An 18,986-nucleotide genomic window follows, 5' to 3' on the forward strand; every position below is an offset into this window, starting at 1 on the left:
ATTTTTCCAATTGTTATAAAAGAAATATTATAGCCGGGCGGCTATACTCGGTTTTTCCAATTTTGTTTAAAAAGAAATAGTACAGCCACGTGGCAATACTCTGTTTTTTAATTTTGTTTAAAAGAAATAGTATAGCCGCAAGGCTAGACTCGGTTTTTCCATTTTTTTTAAAAAAAGAAAAAGAAATAGTATAGCCGTTCGGCTATACCAGGGTTTTCCAATTTGTTAAAAAAGAAATAGTATAGCCGCCCGGCTATAAGAGGAATAGTATAGCCGTTCGGCTGTACTCGGGTTGTCTTTTGAAAAAGAAATAGTGTAGCTTACTGAATAAGTAATAATTTTTTTTTTGACAAATCCATTGCCCTAATAATGTTATTGTAACTTTGACAAAAAGATACATATTCAAATAGTCAGGGTCACTGTGTCACCGCCATTAGGGCTTATACGGGGTTTACCAAAACCCCAAAACCCTCTTCTTTCCTTTCTCTGCCCCCATAGCAAAATTGCAAACCCTCGCATTCCATTTCCCGCCTTTTAATTTCTCTATCCTAGGGTTTCAACATTTGCACCAGTCGCAGTACCAATCTACAATCCACAATCCACAATGGTATTACCGAAGCAGCTGCTCTCTACTGTCGAATCGGCCCTACTGGGCCCGTCGCCTCCGAGCCCGTCTCAAAGAGTGGAGCTCATGCACGCCATTCGCAACTCTCTCTCCTCCTTCCAGTCCCTCCTTTCCTATCCGGTATGGTCCCATTAGTTCTATATCGTTTGGTCTCCGAGCACAATGGAGGACAAGAAAGGAACATGGAAGCGTAGAGATTTTTAAAATTTCGTAATAGGAGAGTTTTGAATTGGAAATTATGCTTGGAGTTTACTTCGTTTCTCGGTACCGTTATCTTAATGGTTTTAGGGATTTTACTCTTATTGCTGAATTTTGTTCATTGCGTTTTGTAGCCTCCGAAACCCTCAGATCGGGCGCAAGTTCAGTCGAGAGAAGTTAGGCTTCCGGATGGGCCGCCAATTTCGCTTGATGACCAGGACGTCCAGATTGTATGTATACCGCTCGTTCCTTGTTGTTTGCAAGTGTTCATTCTTGTGCCTTCTGCTAAGGGCGAAGTAGAATAACCACTTGATCCCATAAAGTTGAATTTAAAAAAATGTTAAGGGGTTCAAATTTAATTATAATGGTAATTTTTTAATTGTCTTTTTTTCAAGAATTTAGTTACTACTTGTTATTATTTTGTGGGATATATGAACCAAATTTTCTCTTTCCCAAATGCATAAAGTACATGCTTGGCCATAGAATTCTTGTAAGGGAATTATGCCATGCTTCATACATGATTTAATCATGCATACAACCAAATTTTCATGTTTGGGTCATATCCTGACTATTTGACGGATTTTATTCCTAGTACAATCTTCATGTTATAACACATGATTCAGAGAAACCATTTGTCTTCAGACAAAATGTCAAGCTGGTGCAGCATTTTTCGGTTTTCTGCCTCAGTAAGACATATGATATTGCATTTTCTCATAATACCTTTTCAATTAATTGAAGTCTGGACTTCTTCTTTAAGTAATTTGCAATTTCATTTAAATTTGCTGGATAGTATATAGCGTTTGAGCTATATTCTGTATGTTATCTCCATTTTTATTTTTATTTTGGTGGTTTGATGTTATGTTGGATTATAGGCTTTGAAGTTGAGCGACGACCTCCACCTCAATGAGATAGATTGTGTCCATTTGCTTATCGGTGCTAATCAAGAGGTAGATTTATAATATCTTTTGTTTCTAATAATATCCCATTGGCCTATAATTTACAAGTTGGCAATATTACGTGATTTTCTGTTTTAATTTTATGTTTCATTTCTAGTGGGGCTTAATGGGAAGAGAGCCAGTAGAAGTTTTGCGCCTTGCTGCAGGTCTCTGGTACACAGAGAGAAGGGATCTATTAACAGCCCTCTATACACTATTAAGGGTATTCACTCTCCTACCCCTAGTCATCATCCTAAAACCTTTTAATTATTACTTTGGCCCTTTAATTTTTAGTGGATTTTCATACGATTGCAGGCCATTGTGCTTGACCAGGGACTTGAAGCTGATCTTGTGTCTGACATTCAGAAATACTTGGAAAATCTTATCAATAATGGGCTAAGGCATAGGTTAATATCTCTTATAAAGGTTTGGAACATTGACCAAAGTTTCTTTCCTATTGTACTTATTTCAAGTGTAGTATTTACGTTAGGATTTTGCATGAAAAAAAAGTTTACTACATCTGCTGACACTGATCTCTCTTGTTATGAGTTGTTCATTGTTTCACTATGGAATTTTCCAATCAAGAGGATTTTTAATCTACAGATTGGTTCACATGTTTAAGTATTGCTGGGTTTATTGTTTGAAGACAACTTATTATAGCATGTGTTAGAAATATATTCATTTTTTATTTATTAAAGAACTATTTTCCTTGAATGCCACAATGATCACCTTTTTTTAGTGTGGGCAATTTCACAGTGTTGTCATTTCTCAATATAGTTTTGAACATAATTGTGGTGGGTTTGATTTTAGGAACTCAATCGAGAAGAACCGGCTGGCCTGGGTGGGCCTCACTCTGAGCACTATGTTCTAGATTCTAGAGGTGCTCTTGTGGGGCGGCGTGCTGTGGTTTCTAGGGAGAGGCTCATACTTGGACATTGCCTTGTCCTTTCTATTCTGGTTGTGCGAACGAGTAAGCAACACATTTTATGGGTTTGTTTCTATGGTGTTGTTTTTGTGCATACTGAATATTTACAGTGTACTGTTAGATTTTGCATGCGAAGAACTTATAGTTGATCATTATTAAAGATTTAATCACTTTATTTATTTTGAATTTCTTTGGACATTTTGTAAATTTGATTTCCACTGCGTTTATAAACATTATAGTTGAGCTAGTTGATTTGTTCTTAGTTTTCTATGAGATTCATTCTGGTTTGTCATTCATGATTTTAGCTTTTGGGAGGGGAATTATTGTTGTCACTTTTGATGTGCATTGCTTCAATAAATAAACATTTACTGACAAAATGGTCAATTTGCGTCTTTTTGGTGGGTAAAAAGTAGATTCTTCCGGAAAGAAATCTTGAAGCCTAGCATTTTACAAATTTGGGTGTTGTGACTATTGTGAATAGAGTATAGACAAAACGTCTGGTACCAAAGTGCTTGTGATTTAAGATCTTACGATTTGGAAGTACTCAGTACACGCCCCACTAGCATTGCATTTGCCAAGGTTGGCAGTGTCTTGGTTAAAAAACAATGGCAATATTGATGCATTTATATTGACACAACATATGTTATTTATTTGATAGTTTTAAAGCTCATTGTTTATGTATAGCTTGTGTTGGAATCATATGGATGATACTTTTTTTCTGTTGTTTGAACAAAACCAATGGTAATGAATTACACTTTGCAGTGACTTCCATGTGCTCTTAAGATAATTTGTATTAACATCGTTTTACTGTTCTGTTGGAATCCCTTAAGATAATCTATATTAACATCTTTATATGATATGTTGATTGCAGGTTCAAAGGATGTAAAGGATATACTTTTCGTTTTAAAAGATTGTGCTGCTGAACTTAGCGAGACTAACAACACCATGAAACGTCAGGCATGTCTTTCTCTTCATGTTGAGTGATTTAGTTTTGCTTCTTGTTTCTTTTGTGTTGCTGCCTTGTCACGCTATTTATATATTTATGTTTATGCAGATTACATTTAGTCTTCTTTTTTCTCTTGTGATCGCTTTCATATCAGATGCTCTGAGTGCAGTGCCTGATAAAGCATCTGTCCTGTCCCATGATGCTTCTTTTAGACATGAATTTCATGAAATTGTAAGACAAAATGCTTGGTTGATTTTTCTTCTCAGTGTTAATGAAATTTCTGATGAGGATTCGAAAATTGATGCTCCTTCTGTGCTTCAGGTAATGGCTGCTGGAAATGATCCAAACGTTCAGGGTTTTGTTGATAGCACAAGGCTTGCTTGGGCCGTACACTTGATGTTAATACAAGATGCTATTACTGCAAGGGATACTATATCAAGTGCTTCATCGAGGGATTTGGGTTACCTACAGTCATGCTTAGAAGCCATTTTTTCAAACAATGTTTTCCAATTTATACTAGATAAAGTTCTTCGAACTGCCGCATATCAGGTTGGTTTGTGTTTTCTTCTATTGGATGCTGTCAAAAGTAATGTCATTAAACTTTCCTATATTGTTTCTTATTGGCATCCTTTCTGTAATTTGTGCAGAATGATGATGAGGATATGATTTATATGTACAATGCTTACCTTCATAAGCTGATCACTTGTTTCTTGTCTCACCCACTTGCCAGAGACAAGGTCAGTTGATTTTTTTATAGTTCTTGGAGTATAACGATATATTAGAAAAAATTAATTTTGATGTATAAAATGTGATAGACTTGGCAGAAAATGTGGTTGAAAGACTAACTTGGCCTATATGTATGCCTCTCATTTATTCTTAAATTTAATTAGACTGCAACTTCAGTGTTATCAAATTTCTACTAACTGACCAAGCTTGTGGATGAGATTTGGATTATCAAAATTTGTACATGCATTGGGAATTGGAGGATAGATGAGAATGAACTAGTATGATTTTGCTTCTAAGTAAATTGGGATTCAGGGTTCTTGATTGTATAATTGAGACATATATTTCTGCATGAGATGTGGATAATGGATTCTTTGTTCATGCACCTGGTGCAGCAAGGATTTTTGGTGCAGAACAGGAATTCCAATTCACTACTTCCCTATCTAACTGCTATTTGCTATTGCTGATCGAAACATTTTGCACATTGGAAATTTAAATTTATTCCCTCCCTCTCTCTCATCAGAATGTATTACAAGTCTGTCTCTCCCTCCCCCCACCCCCATGTATATTTGTAATGTATTTATATAATATAGGTTTCATCCCTCATTTGCAAGTTTTTTCTTACAGCTTGGTGAAGTTTCCTTGCAGGTAAAAGAATCGAAGGAGCGGGCTATGAGCATTCTTAGTCCATACCGCATGGCTGGATCACATGATAGTAACTTAACTTCTCCACAAGTCTCTGAAACCGGCCCGTTACCATTTGTCTCTCTCTTGGAGTTTGTGAGCGAAATTTATCAGGTTAATTTCAACAAAAACACTTTTTAACTTTTCATGTTAGTGTGATTGAGATTTTATTTGTCCTTGGATAAATCTATTTTTGAAATAAATTATTTAATAAGAAACAGCAATTTCATTAATGAAGGAAAAAATTATTACTCAGCTTAAGCCATTAAATTAATTGTTAGACAAACATGTGGACTCCATGTTGGCATGTGACACTCTTTTTCCATTTTGAGGACCTTTCCAATTTTACACCAATTCTTTTTTTAATCCAAATGACAGTGATTTGATGTGCTTGTCTTATTCTGTAATACAAGTACAATTGCTTAATTTCCTTAAGATGTTCTACAGGTTTTATTCAAATAAATTTGAAGCGATGCTTCTTGTTCTCTTGTTTATCTTGCATCTTTCCAGTGTAATGTGTCTTCTTTCGTCTATATGAGTTGGACCTCATATTTGCTTTCTTTATGCATTTTTTTCCCCAGAAGGAACCAGAGCTGTTGTCTGGCAATGATGTCTTGTGGACATTTGTGAACTTTGCTGGAGAGGATCATACAAATTTTCAGACTCTTGTGGCCTTCTTGAATATGCTGAGTACCTTGGTATGAAGAACATGTTTCAGCTGGTTTAGAATCTTGATATATGAGGCATGCTTTGCAAGTGTGCAATTTCCTAATTTTCATGTTCTTATGTTCCTTTCAGGCATCTAGTGAAGAAGGTGCTTCAAAGGTTTTTGAGTTACTTCAGGGTAAAGTGTTCCGCTCTGTTGGGTGGAGCACTTTGTTTGACTGCTTATCAATTTATGATGAGAAATTTAAACAATCCCTTCAAATTGCGGGTGCTATGCTACCGGAATTCCCAGAAGGGGATGCAAAAGCACTTGTTGCTTATTTGAATGTTCTTCAAAAGGTTTTAGTGTGCTTCATTTTTCAATTTATTCACCTTTCAATTGATTTCTTTTGTTCTTATTTACCAGATGGTATATCATAGTTTTGTTTCTCAATTGCTGACAAGTTTTTGTTTACCATAACCTCATTGACTTGTATTTGACATTCATAATATAATTACCTACTCAACTTAATCTTTCAACAATTTTGATAATATTAAAGTAGACTGCTTATTACAACGAAAAAAGAGAATGAAAATACCAAGTGAAGTTGATTGTTCATTTTATATTCCATTGCTGTTTCTCATATATTCACTTTGTATTGGAGTGAACTTTACTTTTTTCTGGGAACTCAAATGATTTTGTAGATTCCTGGAAAATTCAGACCCTGCATTGCTCTAGAGCTTAGGAAAGGAGATGGTATATCTGTGCTAATATTCTGTATAGCTTATTGAATGAGACAGTATATCTGTGTGTGGATTAGTTGGAATTTAGTTCCAACTTCTTTTCAACTTGTTCACTAATATTTGACATTCTACATTTCTGTTCTTGGTATGTTAGACTTCTTAGTTTGTTCTTGATTCTCAAAAGATGCTCAAAAGATGTCTAGGATTTCATCTTTGTGTGCAAAAGCTGCAGTGCTTTCTGTGCTTATGGGTTAAAATATCTGATCTGGAGAAAATCCTTGTCAGAATGTATCAGCAGCAGAAAAATTCTATGACTTGTATGAATCTTGGTTGTTTCGTTTGTTTAGTTAATTACTACCTGTAGCCCACATGGCACGAACCTGCTATATTTTGTTAGGTTAGATGCCTTTTATCTCTCTAAGCAGACGCAATTGTACATTGCATTCTTCTTACTGGTTTTATGTGGAAAGGAATAACTTCTTTTTATGGTTCTTTGTACTGTGCTGCAGGTTGTGGAAAATGGAAATCACCTTGAAAGAAAGAACTGGTTTTCTGATATTGAGCCTCTATTCAAGCTCCTTGGTTATGAAAATGTCCCTCCTTATGTGAAGGTTGATGGCTGTATTTTAATGCTGCTTTGCTGAGGAGTATCCTAGTATACCATTTGTGACTTCTTTATTGATTGTTGGAAGCTTCAATTGAATTCTTTGTTGTTGATAAAGTACGTTGCTAACTGTTGCAGGGTGCTTTGCGTAATGCAATCACAACTTTTGTTCATGTCTCCCCTGTCCTAAAAGATACAGTTTGGAGTTATCTTGAGCAGTACGATCTACCTGTGGTTGTTGGATCTCATGCTGGGAAGAGTGCACAGCCCATGGCAACACAGGTTGGTTTTGGGTGGTCATATGTGGTAGTTAGGTGTCAAATAAATAAAACAAAGCCGTCTTTTTAATTGTTTTCCTGACCCTGTCACGTTCCTTTATGAAACCTTTCCTTAGTTTTAGGGTAGTCTAAGGTTAGTTGGGATTTATTTGTCTTACATCTGAGTTTAAAGGGCCCAATATAGACACTTGTCAGATGCATAAAGTAAGCTTATACATATTTAACTCAACTTTGGTACCTGGTAGAATATAAGTATCAAAATAGGTAATGTCTAGTGGACTTCAAGTATTGGGCGTCTAAAAGGCATTAGGATTTGTTATTTATATTTTACCTCGTCTATTCCTTTATTGTCTGAATAAGCAAAGTTATTTATGTCCTCCAATAGGAAATTCGTGCAAACTCTTGTGGGATAATAAGGAAAAAAATCTCCATATATGTTTCTTAGCAATTTATTATCATAAATTTTGAAGTGTAGCTATGATGCGGATGTTGCAACTAATGTTTTTATGGGTCATGCATGTTGATCTTATGTTAAAGGGGTGTGAAGAGTAATTGGCATATGTATGCCTTAATTGTGTGACAGTTAATAAATGTGATATATATATGTTGTCATTTCCCTTGTGTGTATTATTATTGCTGTCAGTAAGACTAGAGGGTGTAGGTTGGTTTGGCGACATACTTCCAGAAGTTCTTTGGGTATAGTAACTAGTTACAAGGTAATTTACCAGTCCTATATGTATTTTATATGTGAAAACTATCATGTCTTTTACAGGTATATGACATGCAATTTGAGTTGAATGAAATCGAAGCAAGGAGAGAACAATATCCTTCAACAATATCTTTCCTTAACCTGTTAAATACTCTTATTTCTGAAGAAAGAGACCTAAGTGATAGAGGGCGTAGGTTGGTTGCTGGTTTGTCTAATATTTCTTTGGATTTTTTACTTCTTTTTCGGGAATGCTCACCCTATTGACGAGAGGTTTTTCCTGTTTGGCAGATTCATTGGCATCTTTAGGTTCATCTATGATCATGTTTTCAGGCCGTTCCCCCAAAGAGCCTATGCAAATCCTTGTGAGAAATGGCAGTTGGTTGTTGCTTGTCTTCAGCATTTTCATATGTATGTTAATCCTACGGTCCATGTCAGAAGCTTGTATTTTTTTTTAATGGTTTTATTGCATCTTATCTGCAAGGTTTCTTTCCACCAGATCCCCTGTTTACTGTCTTTTCTCAGTTTTTATTACCTGAACCAGGTCTATCTGTTTGGTATAATAGTGTAATTTTATACTTTTTCTGGTTTAATATCGGATTTTGAATGTCGAAAAATTTGGATCTTCGTGTGATTTACGATGCAGGATATTGAGTATGTATGACATCAATGAGGAGGACATCGACGTTGTTGCTGACCGTTCTCAGCTTTCAACAGTAACACAACCATCTCCACTCCAGATGCAGCTACCCATATTAGAGTTGCTAAAAGTTTGTGCTTATTCTTCCTTCTGTTCATTTGTTCTATTCAATTAATGTCATATCAAGCATATGCATGTTAAAATCTAATGATTGCGTTGTGTTTTATGTACTTTGATTAGTACAATTGTTGTTATTATTGTCATCTTGGTTTTGAAGGGATTTTCTGTTGATGTTGTGATTGCTTGATCCAACATAGAAAGACAATATTGTGCCCATTCTCTCATAACAAAAATTTTGTTACAGGATTTCATGAGCGGCAAAACTGTTTTCCGGAACATTATGGGTATTCTTTTGCCTGGAGTCAATACCATCATAACTGAACGGACAAATGAAGTGTATGGCCCACTTTTAGAAAAGGCTGTGCAACTCTCTTTGGAAATTATAATCCTTGTCTTGGAGAAGGATTTGCTTCTTTCTGATTTCTGGCGTCCTCTTTACCAGGTATTATTTTATTGTACTGAATGCGTAGCTTATTTTTACATGCACTTTGGCAGACTTGTTTTTTGGAATGGATGTATAAGATATCTGTGCATTATTCTGAAAATTATTTCTGTTTTACAGTGCATGAGTTAATACTTTCTCAGAAACTATGTTTCAGTAGAAACTATAATTTTTAGGACACTTGTTTCCTCAACGTTGGACACAACTTTGTGTGCTTAAATAAACTTACGAGAATACAACATTATACAGATTTACTATTTTTTATCAAGAAACTTACAAGCAGGTGTTTCGTCATTGTTTTGATATATATATGGTTCTTTGCAGTGCACACATGCGCCCAAATGTAGATAAATATATAAATAAAAGATTCACTTATATATGTTATCCTGTCATCATGTCTTTTTGCAGCTGGGATATCGATGCCCTGTCTGTGCCAATACACAACATTCATTTCCATGCCCAATTATAATACAATGTAATTTTACTAATAGATGGTTGCATGACCTAAAAAGCTTGTTTTGAGCATTGTTCATGGGTGCAGTACATGCCAAATTCTTTTTCAAGGATTTGTTCTAATTACTAATCCTTTTCTCTGCAGCCTCTGGATGTTATACTCTCTCAAGATCATAATCAAATTGTAGCCTTACTGGAATATGTCAGATATGATTTTCGACCTCAAATTCAGCAGTGCTCTATCAAAATCATGAGTATATTAAGGTAAGTCCCTTCTTCCATTCTGTGTTTTGCTTTGTCATCTTGATCTGCTCTGATGGGATCTGATATGGCCCAAAGCTTTATGCATGTAACCTTTTTCAAAAATCGCACAAATATCATATTTTCATGATAAATTTCTAATACACAACATCTGATGGAAGCTTAAATGATGTTGTATTATTATTATTTTGGGACACAGTTCTCGCATGGTTGGGCTTGTACAGTTACTGCTAAAATCCAATGCTGGAAGCTGTTTGATTGAGGATTATGCAGCCTGCCTAGAATTACGATCAGAAGCATGCCAGATCACAGAGAACACAAGTGAGGATCCAGGTGTACTGATATTGCAGGTTTGTCCTGTCATTTCCATGATTTCTTCCTATCCAATAGCTATTGTCTTCTTGAATATGCTGACATAGTTTCATTTCTATTTTTACAGCTTCTAGTAGACAATATCAGTCGGCCAGCTCCCAATATCACCCATTTACTACTCAAGTTTGATCTTGACAGCCCCATTGAACGGACTGTATTACAGCCAAAGTTTCATTACAGGTTTAGCTGCTTTAAAGATACCCTAATGGTTTCATGTCTATGTAATCCAATTTCTGTCTAGTGAATTGTGCTCCATAATGTTGTTTGCAGTTGCTTGAAGGTTATTCTTGAAATCTTGGAGAAGCTTTCAAAGCCTGATGTAAATGTGTTACTTCATGAATTCGGTTTTAAGGTTAGATCAAACAGTCTCTACCTCTTTTGGGACATCTCTTCCTTCTTTCTGTTCTCTTTTGGAGCACGCATTTCATTGTTTGTTTGAATTTTTCCCACGGTTTGTCTTAGAGAATTTCTTGACTATTTGCAGCTCCTTTATGAGTTGTGCCTAGATCCACTGACAGGTGGTCCTACTATGGATCTGTTGAGTAGTAAAAAGTATCAGTTTTTTGTAAAGGTAAAGATGCACTCATCTTTTAATATGTGATGCTCTTGAATAAAACTTTGAAGTGCTGATTGTCTTATCCTAATTGCTGTTTTCATTCTTCTTTTCTCATATGCCTTTTATCACAACAGCACCTAGATACAATTGGGGTTGCCCCACTTCCTAAACGGAATAACAACCAGGCGCTTCGCATCAGTTCCCTTCATCAGGTTTCTTCTGTAATTATTTGGTTGTTGTGATATCACACCTTTTGCATCTCTTAGTGAACTTTCCAAAATGCAGAACTGATAGTATAGTGGACGACATATAGTGATTACTTCGTATAGATTGCCTTATTTATTTGTTGTAGAAAAAAAAAAAAAATTTATTGGTAGAGGCAAACATGGGTATGTGAAGGATGAGGCTGTTCTACGTTAGGTGTCTTTCATTTTGTTTTGTTGACATTCATTCTGCATCCTACTGCATCAACAGCCTATGTTTCAAGATCACTCTTTTTCAGTCTTCAAGCCTTAGCCATGACTCATAAATCCTTATAAGCAAATATTTTGGCACATGGGTGGTGTACTTTTGTAGTTCTTTATATTTGTGATGCTTGCTTTCCAGTCCATAATTTAAATATTGTTTCTTTCTTTTTTCACTTCTCTCTTATTCACAGAGAGCTTGGCTTCTGAGACTGTTAGCCATTGAACTGCATGTTGGTGATGTCAATAGCTCTACTCACCGAGAGGCATGCCTTAGCATCCTTGCGCACCTTTTTGGGCAGGAAAACGTTGAAACTGGAATTGATTTCCTCGCGTCTCATTCCTTTTCTCTTCAAGATGGCATGGAACATGCTGGAACCCGCACTGTTAGTAAGAGTAAGGTATTGTTGATTGCTTAAATGTACATCTGTACCTTAATCTCATGCCACTGTGGGCTAACAAATCTTTTTATCATTAGTAATTTCTTGTTTTATTATTTTCTGAAAGCTATTCCCATTTCAAGTTTTTATTTATTTATTTTATTGATTTTAGGTGTATTTGACAGTGCTAATTATCTTCAATCAACCATGCCTTTATATTAGAGATAATTTCAATTAAGTATTTTTGAAAATATAATAGTCTTTATTAGGAATTCTAAGCCGTAAACGATTCTCAATATGTAAAATATGGGGGTCTCTCATCATTACCAATTGGTTTCAGGTTGGATTCTCTAGTATAATAAGTATCTAATAATATTAATATTTAGTTAAATATCATTTCTAATTTTTATTTTACTAGTTATGGAAGAGTTAATCTTTGACTTAGCTTCATGCTATAAACAATCAGGGTTGAGGGTGGTCATTATCATAGTAGTAAATATTGTGGTTTTTTAATATTGTTTTCGTTTTAGAACTTTCTGGAGTTTCTGTACAATATCTGTTCTTGCTGTCAGATACAACTTAGATTCTTGTCCATTTCAGGTGTTGGAGTTGCTTGAAGTAGTGCAATTTAAATCCCCAGATACCACAATGAATCTGTCTCCGGTTGTTTCTAATACAAAATATGAATTGTTGGTAATATTCTGTTTTGTAATTGATACTATATTTTAAATTCCTTGACAGTTGACTTGCTGGTAACAGTCTGATCTTTATATCTTATTTTGTTTCACTTGTGCTGCATTTGGTCAAATATGTTTCTTAGGTGGACGACATACTTAATTATCCTACAACTTCTGGGAAGGGTGGTGTTTATTATTACTCAGAGCGGGGTGATCGATTAATAGACCTTGCTTCATTCCGTGACAAACTTTGGCAGGTTGCTTGATTAAGTTCCAGAAAGTGAATTTATTCCTTAAGTACTAGATGTTAATTGTTTTCATCCCTGAATTGAAAACAGATAGTCCTGTTACTGATTTATATTGTTTTTTTTTTCTTGGTCAGAAATTCAGATCTGTTTATCCCCAGTTGAGTAACATTGGAAGTGACGTAGAGCTGAATGATGTAAAAGAAACAATTCAACAGTTGTTGAGATGGGGATGGAAGCACAATAAGAACCTTGAGGAGCAAGCTGCCCAACTACATATGTTAACTGGCTGGTCGCATATTGTTGAGGTCTGTTCTTTTCTTTCATAGTTTGCATGATTGAGAAGTCTTCAATTTGGTTTTAGCCTTGAACTACTATTAATTTGTCAGCATTACGTTCACCAATATTTGTCATTTTTCTTCTTTTTTTTTGTTGGTAGATATCTGCATCCAGAAGGATATCATCACTTGGAAATCGATCTGAAGTTCTATATCAGTATGTCTATTATTGTAATCTGTCTTCTTCTTCATTTCCTATTCCTCTCGTAACACATTGTCTTGCCATTAACAGGGTTCTTGATGCTGCTCTTACTGCTTCTGCTTCTCCAGACTGTTCATTGAAGATGGCAATTATGTTGTGCCAGGTATGACTGATTTATTTTCTGGTCTTACCATGCTGCTTCAATTTGAAAGTTATTGCTAATCTCTAATTTAAAAACAAAAATTTCTCAGGTTGCACTGACATGCATGGCAAAGTTAAGAGATGAAAGGTTTTCATTCCCTGGTGGTTTTAATTCTGATAGTTTGGCATGTCTTGATATTATCATGGCAAAACAATTACCCAATGGAGCTTGTCATGCAATCCTGTTTAAGCTTACGTTGGCAATCCTTAGACATGAATCATCAGAAGCCTTAAGGAGACGGTATGGTCCTGTTCAGAATATCTGTTCTGCTGCTTCCATGCTTGTTTAAACTCTTTCATTCTGCATCTGACCTTCTGGAAATTGTTTTCAGGCTATATACTTTGCTTCTTAGCTATTTTCAGTACTGTCAACATATGCTTGATCCAGATGTCCCGTCAACCGTTCTGCAGTTCTTGCTGCTTGATGAACAAGATGGTGATGATATGGAACTCCAGAAGGTGTGTAGTTTCTATCATTTCAATGTATTGCTTTTAATTTGCACTAAATATCATCCGGTGGAAAGAATAGCATTAACAATGGTGATGCTACTTATGTTATTTCCTCAGATCAATCGAGAGCAGGCTGAACTTGCTCGTGCCAATTTCTCTATATTAAGGAAAGCAGCTCAGCCTATTTTGGATTTGGTAAGTGTCTCATTCTTGCCCTGACTTTTTTTATCTAATAGAAAATATAGCTTGATATTTTAGGTTACTCAAGACCAAATATATTGCTAATATGGAAGGAGTTGGATCTGAATTATAATTTAAATGGAAGAGTTCTTCTGTCGAACATGTTTTTGCTGCTAGGAAGGTTCTGCAGTATTAGGATTATGTAGTTTTGAGTGCATACGCATCACACAGTCATGCATACACAATATAAAATTGTTACTGCTTCCAATATCTTTAATCATTATTACAATGCAAATACTATTTTCCCTTTATTTTTTAATCTTTGACATATTTTCCTTCAACCATGTATCTTCAGGTAATAAGGGATGCTACTCAAGGCAGTGAACTTGGGAAGCAAATGGCACTCTATGTTTTGGATGCATTGATTTGTGTAGATCATGAAAGATATTTCTTAAGCCAACTTCAAAGCAGGGGTTTCTTAAGATCTTGCTTAATGAGTATCAGCAATTTCTCTCATCAGGTGCTTGTTTAATAAACTATCAAGTCCAATAGCAGGGTGGTTTTGATTGTATGATACTAGGCATTATTAACATCATTAACCTTTATTTGACACGTTCAAGTTTAGCCAACTGTAAGATCTCTTTCGACTTTGGTAAAATGCTTTTCCTTGTTACCTGAAATCCAAATTATCCAATAATTCCTGATAAGTTGTTTACTAGAACACATACCCTAGTTTGGGTTGGGAACTGGTGGTCAGCACTGCAGCGGTTCTACTGTATAGGAACTTTTGCTTTGTATTTAACTGCTATATTTACATATAGTGCTTTGTTAATTTTGTAACGCATGGAACAGGCTTTTCATGAACTAATTATAGGACTTTACTGGTCTGACCTTATTTTTAAATTTTAAACAAATTTTTAGGCAGTTCTGTTTTAGAGAATTTTACACCAGCAGCACTATTACAAGTCTGACCCATATTGACAATTGAAAAAAAAAAAAAAAAAACTCACTTAAAAGGTAACATGAAAGAAACTTTGCCATTTTTTACTGTGTAAAATCCTTTGAGGAAGTAACATATGTGCCCTCCCTAACCGACCTTTTGCAAATTCTTTCACAACCCAATTTTTAGTGTATATGTGAGTTTGATTTGATTTGAAGTTTGGTGAAGCTATTGTATTTTCTTCTATGATATCGATGTCTTGGTTTGTCATACTATCTTCTGTTGATTTTTTTTTCAGGTGCTCTTTCACGTTGCTTCTTTTACTTTTTAACTTCACATCTCACATAATTTTGCTAAAAAATTGTTCTAGGATGGTGGACAGCGAGCATACACTCTCGAGGCTGAACTTGCTTTACTACTAAGAACAAGTCACAAATATGGGAAATCTGGAGCTCAGGTTATCTTTTCGATGGGTGCTTTGGAGCATATCGCTTCATGCAGGGCAGTCAACTTTCTCGTAAGTGCTGCTTATGTGTTTTATTTATTTCAAAGAAACACAAACTGCGTTCTGTGCTTATTCAGAAAATTTCTTTTATCTCATTGCTGAATTTCATGCGAATGCAGGGAAGCTTGAGATGGGTTGGCACTAAGCATCAAAGAGATGTTCCAGTGGATATCAAGAAGCAAAGGATGGTTATAACTCCTATTCTTAGATTAGTGTTTTCTCTGTTGTCGTTGGTCGATACTTCTGAATTTTTTGAGGTTAGCCTTCCTTTATTTTCTTTTTAGAAAGCTTTTGAAATTTCTGGTTCTGTTGTCCTAGAATATTGGTTTTATCATGGCATGCTTCATCTACTAGACACAATTTTACCTGCTGAAATCCATTCAATATACCTTGCAATTGGGATGTTGGAATTGAAGAAATAACAACCTAGTAGCGAAATTGTTTTTATTTCTTGAGAAGGCTTGAAATAAATAATAACTATTTCTAATGCTGTATTTTAAGTTGCAGGTTCTGTCAAATACTTGTCAAAAATGTGTTGTATCAGCTATATGTTATTAAACTTTACTTAAATAGCTTGCATACCTGTATGAAGCATAAAATATCCAATTGATGAAGTATAGAATCCTACATGAATATAACACTTAGGATTTTATTATCATTAAATGGGCGGGAAGCTTATACAATTTTGTAATTTCATTATGTAAATTCAGTAAAAACCACTAACTTGTAAAGGCCACGTCTTGTAAAAATCACTAACTTGTTTTTTCTTTTCTTTTCTGTTTCTAAATATTTGCCTAAGGTTTCTGTCAGTCTTGGTTTTCTATATTCAATGTCCCTTTGTATTTCAGAAAATGCTGTTTCCGTTATAATTTGGATTCATATAATAGGTGAAGAATAAAGTTGTTCGAGAAGTCATAGATTTTGTCAAAGGGCATAGATCACTTTTTGATCATGTTCTTCAGGAAGACATTTCCGAAGCTGATGAATTGGTGATGGAGCAGATAAATCTGGTTGTTGGTATACTTAGCAAGGTAACTGTTCCTTATAATCTATTTTGGATTGCATGAATTGTGTTAAAGAAGCTGTGGTCAACTTCTCCTGCTTAAAGCTAGCTTCGTTAATGTGCCTCCAAAAATGGTTTTTGAACAGTTTAGGCCTGTAACATGGTTGAGTAGGATATGATCATTTGCGTTTTTTTGGGGCAGTTAACTGGATCCCTAAAATCCATTTTCCCAGTTTCCTCATGTATTGTTCTATAAACTGCAATGCTGTTTATTTTTCTGCAAGAGTTTCCTGTCTACTTTTTTCATTCCATTTGGTTAGTAAAGGCTTAGTTGGCTTGAGTTTAATAATGCAATGCAGTTAAACGTTTCCTCCTTTGTAGGTTTGGCCTTATGAAGAGAGTAATGAATGTGGCTTTGTTCAAGGGCTTTTTGGTTTGATGCATGCTCTTTTCTCTCGTGACTGGGAGTCTGTCAGTTCTGCTCGATCAGTTCAATCCGTTGAGGTTTGTACATGTTCTTTTAGGGAACGTAAATTGACCTATTGATTGTACAGTCCTTGTAATTTAGTTTTTGATATTTCTATTTTCTGTTTCCCCTTGTTTGATGGCGAATGAGCAGAATAAGAGGAAGTCAGAGCTTAACTCGTTTCGATTATGCTTCAGCCTGAGCTCTTATCTATATTTTCTGGTCACAAAGAAATCACTTAGACTGCAGGTAGGTAGATAATCATTGGGCTGATCTGCATGTTATTAATGATTGACCTGCTCAAGTTGTATTGGCTTGATAGATCTGTTGATACTTCACTAACGAACTTGCTTTACTACAGATCTCAGACGTTCCCCCTGATTACAATGCTGCTGTTCGTCTTCAACATCCCACATTGAGTTTGCTTGGTTCTTTTCTCACTTCTGTCACAACTGCTCTTGAAAGAGCCACTGAGGAAAAATCTTTACTACTAAATAAGGTAAAATTGGATTCAAACAACATTTCCTGTTTTATCACTTCACACAAAAATTTGAACATTAAATTACTATTACCTTTTTGTATATATTCTGCAGATTCGAGACATAAATGAAGTATCAAGACAGGAGGTGGATGAAATTATCAATATGTTTGCTCAGCAAGTTTGTATGTCATCATCTGACAATATTCAGAAAAGGTACTCCTTGAGTTGTCTTTTCTTTTTATTTTTCCTCCAGATTTTTCATTGATATGTTTAATCATTTCAATAATGTCTGTCAATTTGTTGTGTTAAGTGAGTTTTGATAAAACTCCCTTAATTATAAGTTATAACCTAATGATAAATTGTATATCTGCCCAATGCAAGTTATAGATATCAGCATATCCTTGAGATTGTCATTCACTAGTGAGCAGAAAATACAAGTTATGGGTATCAACATATATTTGAATGTATGTTGAAATATATACCGATGATAGTGACAAGCAAGAGAACATGAATTAAAAATGATGGATTTGTTTTTCAATTTACTTGGAATTAGTGACAGTTATTAATTAATCGGTTTATCATGTCTGCTATTGTCCTTTGCTCAAAAGCAGCTGCAATTACATATTCCCCATTAAGAAGTAAAATCGTTGTCTTTGCTCAATTGATTTGCCCAAGTAGTTCAACTTCATCAGAATTAGTTTGTTTGATTAACACATTTTTCTTTTTTCTTTTTTTTCTGGGTACATGAAGCATATAATTTTCTATTGGATTCTCTTTTTTTTCTTCCAGGAGATATATTGCGATGGTAGAAATGTGCCAGGTTGTTGGTATCCGAGATCAGTTAGTAACTTTATTACTTCCACTCATGGAACATGTGCTGAATGTTTTCCTAATCCATTTTCAGGACAGGTATGCACCTCTTCGTTTCTTTCTTTCTTTTCTGTCTTTTGTTTCCTCGGAGAAGGGTTGATTGTGGAAATATGTTGAGGCTCAATGTTGATGAATGGCGACTTTTTTTGGTCAATGTTGTTTTTCCTTGACAGATCTTTGGTATCCGATGCCAATGGATCTTTGAAGGCAATTACTTGTGGTGCCAAATCTGACCCGGGTCAGGACATATCTTCGTTGTGTGGAAATCTGATTCCAACTTTAGAACGACTTGAGTTACTAAGCGAGGTCTGCTTCTTACTATGTGGCCCGGTCATTCTCAGTTACCAAGTGTGAAATTTTCTTTAATGTTTCTTTCTTCTCTTCTCAGGATAAAGTAGGCCACAATCTTAAGGTGTTTCGCAGATTATTGACTTCACTCAAGGAAATGACGATTCAAAGGTTGGGTTCGTGAGGATGCCCTAATTGGCTATAATAGTTTGACTCGATAAATTTCACATAATGTATTGAGTTATGTGTTCTGATGTTGTAGTGTTGTATTATATTAGGATTGATTGTCATTAAGGGTATGCCATCATGATGCAATCTGTAAAATGATAACTTTGTTACAATTGTGCAAAGTAATACAACTTTTTTTGTCAGTCAAACACAGCATTACTCTGTTTTCAAGCTGGAGTTTGTGCAAAACATCAACTGTTGCTGAAGTTTAGATGTAAAATTCAATATCAAAACATCCATCAAGGAAAAAAAACCCAGTGATTTGTTACAT

The 18,986-nt window shown here is 35.3% G+C and overlaps 1 protein-coding gene across 3 annotated transcripts; it reads left to right on the plus strand.

The window, feature by feature from the left end:
• The first annotated feature begins 400 nt into the window (after nucleotides 1–400).
• LOC117634576 (nuclear pore complex protein NUP205) lies at nucleotides 401–18,985 on the plus strand. 3 transcript variants are annotated; one of them, XM_034368733.1, is made up of 45 exons: nucleotides 401–745; nucleotides 958–1,053; nucleotides 1,696–1,770; nucleotides 1,877–1,981; nucleotides 2,074–2,184; nucleotides 2,569–2,728; nucleotides 3,555–3,640; nucleotides 3,738–3,860; nucleotides 3,951–4,178; nucleotides 4,277–4,366; nucleotides 5,001–5,150; nucleotides 5,618–5,734; nucleotides 5,835–6,041; nucleotides 6,935–7,036; nucleotides 7,168–7,311; nucleotides 8,080–8,210; nucleotides 8,305–8,424; nucleotides 8,660–8,783; nucleotides 9,018–9,215; nucleotides 9,814–9,932; nucleotides 10,129–10,279; nucleotides 10,369–10,481; nucleotides 10,572–10,653; nucleotides 10,786–10,872; nucleotides 10,992–11,069; nucleotides 11,516–11,722; nucleotides 12,302–12,394; nucleotides 12,522–12,635; nucleotides 12,761–12,931; nucleotides 13,063–13,118; nucleotides 13,194–13,266; nucleotides 13,355–13,545; nucleotides 13,637–13,763; nucleotides 13,872–13,949; nucleotides 14,290–14,454; nucleotides 15,245–15,391; nucleotides 15,499–15,636; nucleotides 16,267–16,410; nucleotides 16,764–16,886; nucleotides 17,002–17,097; nucleotides 17,210–17,347; nucleotides 17,442–17,542; nucleotides 18,119–18,238; nucleotides 18,373–18,505; nucleotides 18,588–18,985. In XM_034368733.1, the coding sequence occupies exons 1-45, from the start codon at nucleotides 605–607 to the stop codon at nucleotides 18,669–18,671; spliced, it is 5,637 nt and encodes a 1,878-aa protein (XP_034224624.1). In that variant the 5' UTR covers nucleotides 401–604; the 3' UTR covers nucleotides 18,672–18,985. The 3 variants fall into 3 exon arrangements, with proteins under 3 accessions (XP_034224624.1, XP_034224625.1, XP_034224626.1); XM_034368734.1 differs by having other exon boundaries at nucleotides 5,621–5,734; nucleotides 18,588–18,855; XM_034368735.1 differs by lacking the exon at nucleotides 5,835–6,041.
• Nucleotide 18,986: the final 1 nt, after the last annotated feature.

This window comes from Prunus dulcis, chromosome 7 (genome assembly GCF_902201215.1).
Source record: "Prunus dulcis chromosome 7, ALMONDv2, whole genome shotgun sequence".
NCBI classification, from domain to species: domain Eukaryota; kingdom Viridiplantae; phylum Streptophyta; class Magnoliopsida; order Rosales; family Rosaceae; genus Prunus; species Prunus dulcis.

Bases quoted from the DNA above. Each gene is read 5' to 3' on its own strand.
- LOC117634576 (XM_034368733.1), top strand. From the start codon at position 605: ATGGTATTACCGAAGCAGCTGCTCTCTACTGTCGAATCGGCCCTACTG. The intron at 746-957 runs GTATGGTCCCAT...TGCGTTTTGTAG, and splicing joins AGTCCCTCCTTTCCTATCCG to CCTCCGAAACCCTCAGATCG. The intron at 12,636-12,760 runs GTTGCTTGATTA...TTTCTTGGTCAG, and splicing joins TCCGTGACAAACTTTGGCAG to AAATTCAGATCTGTTTATCC.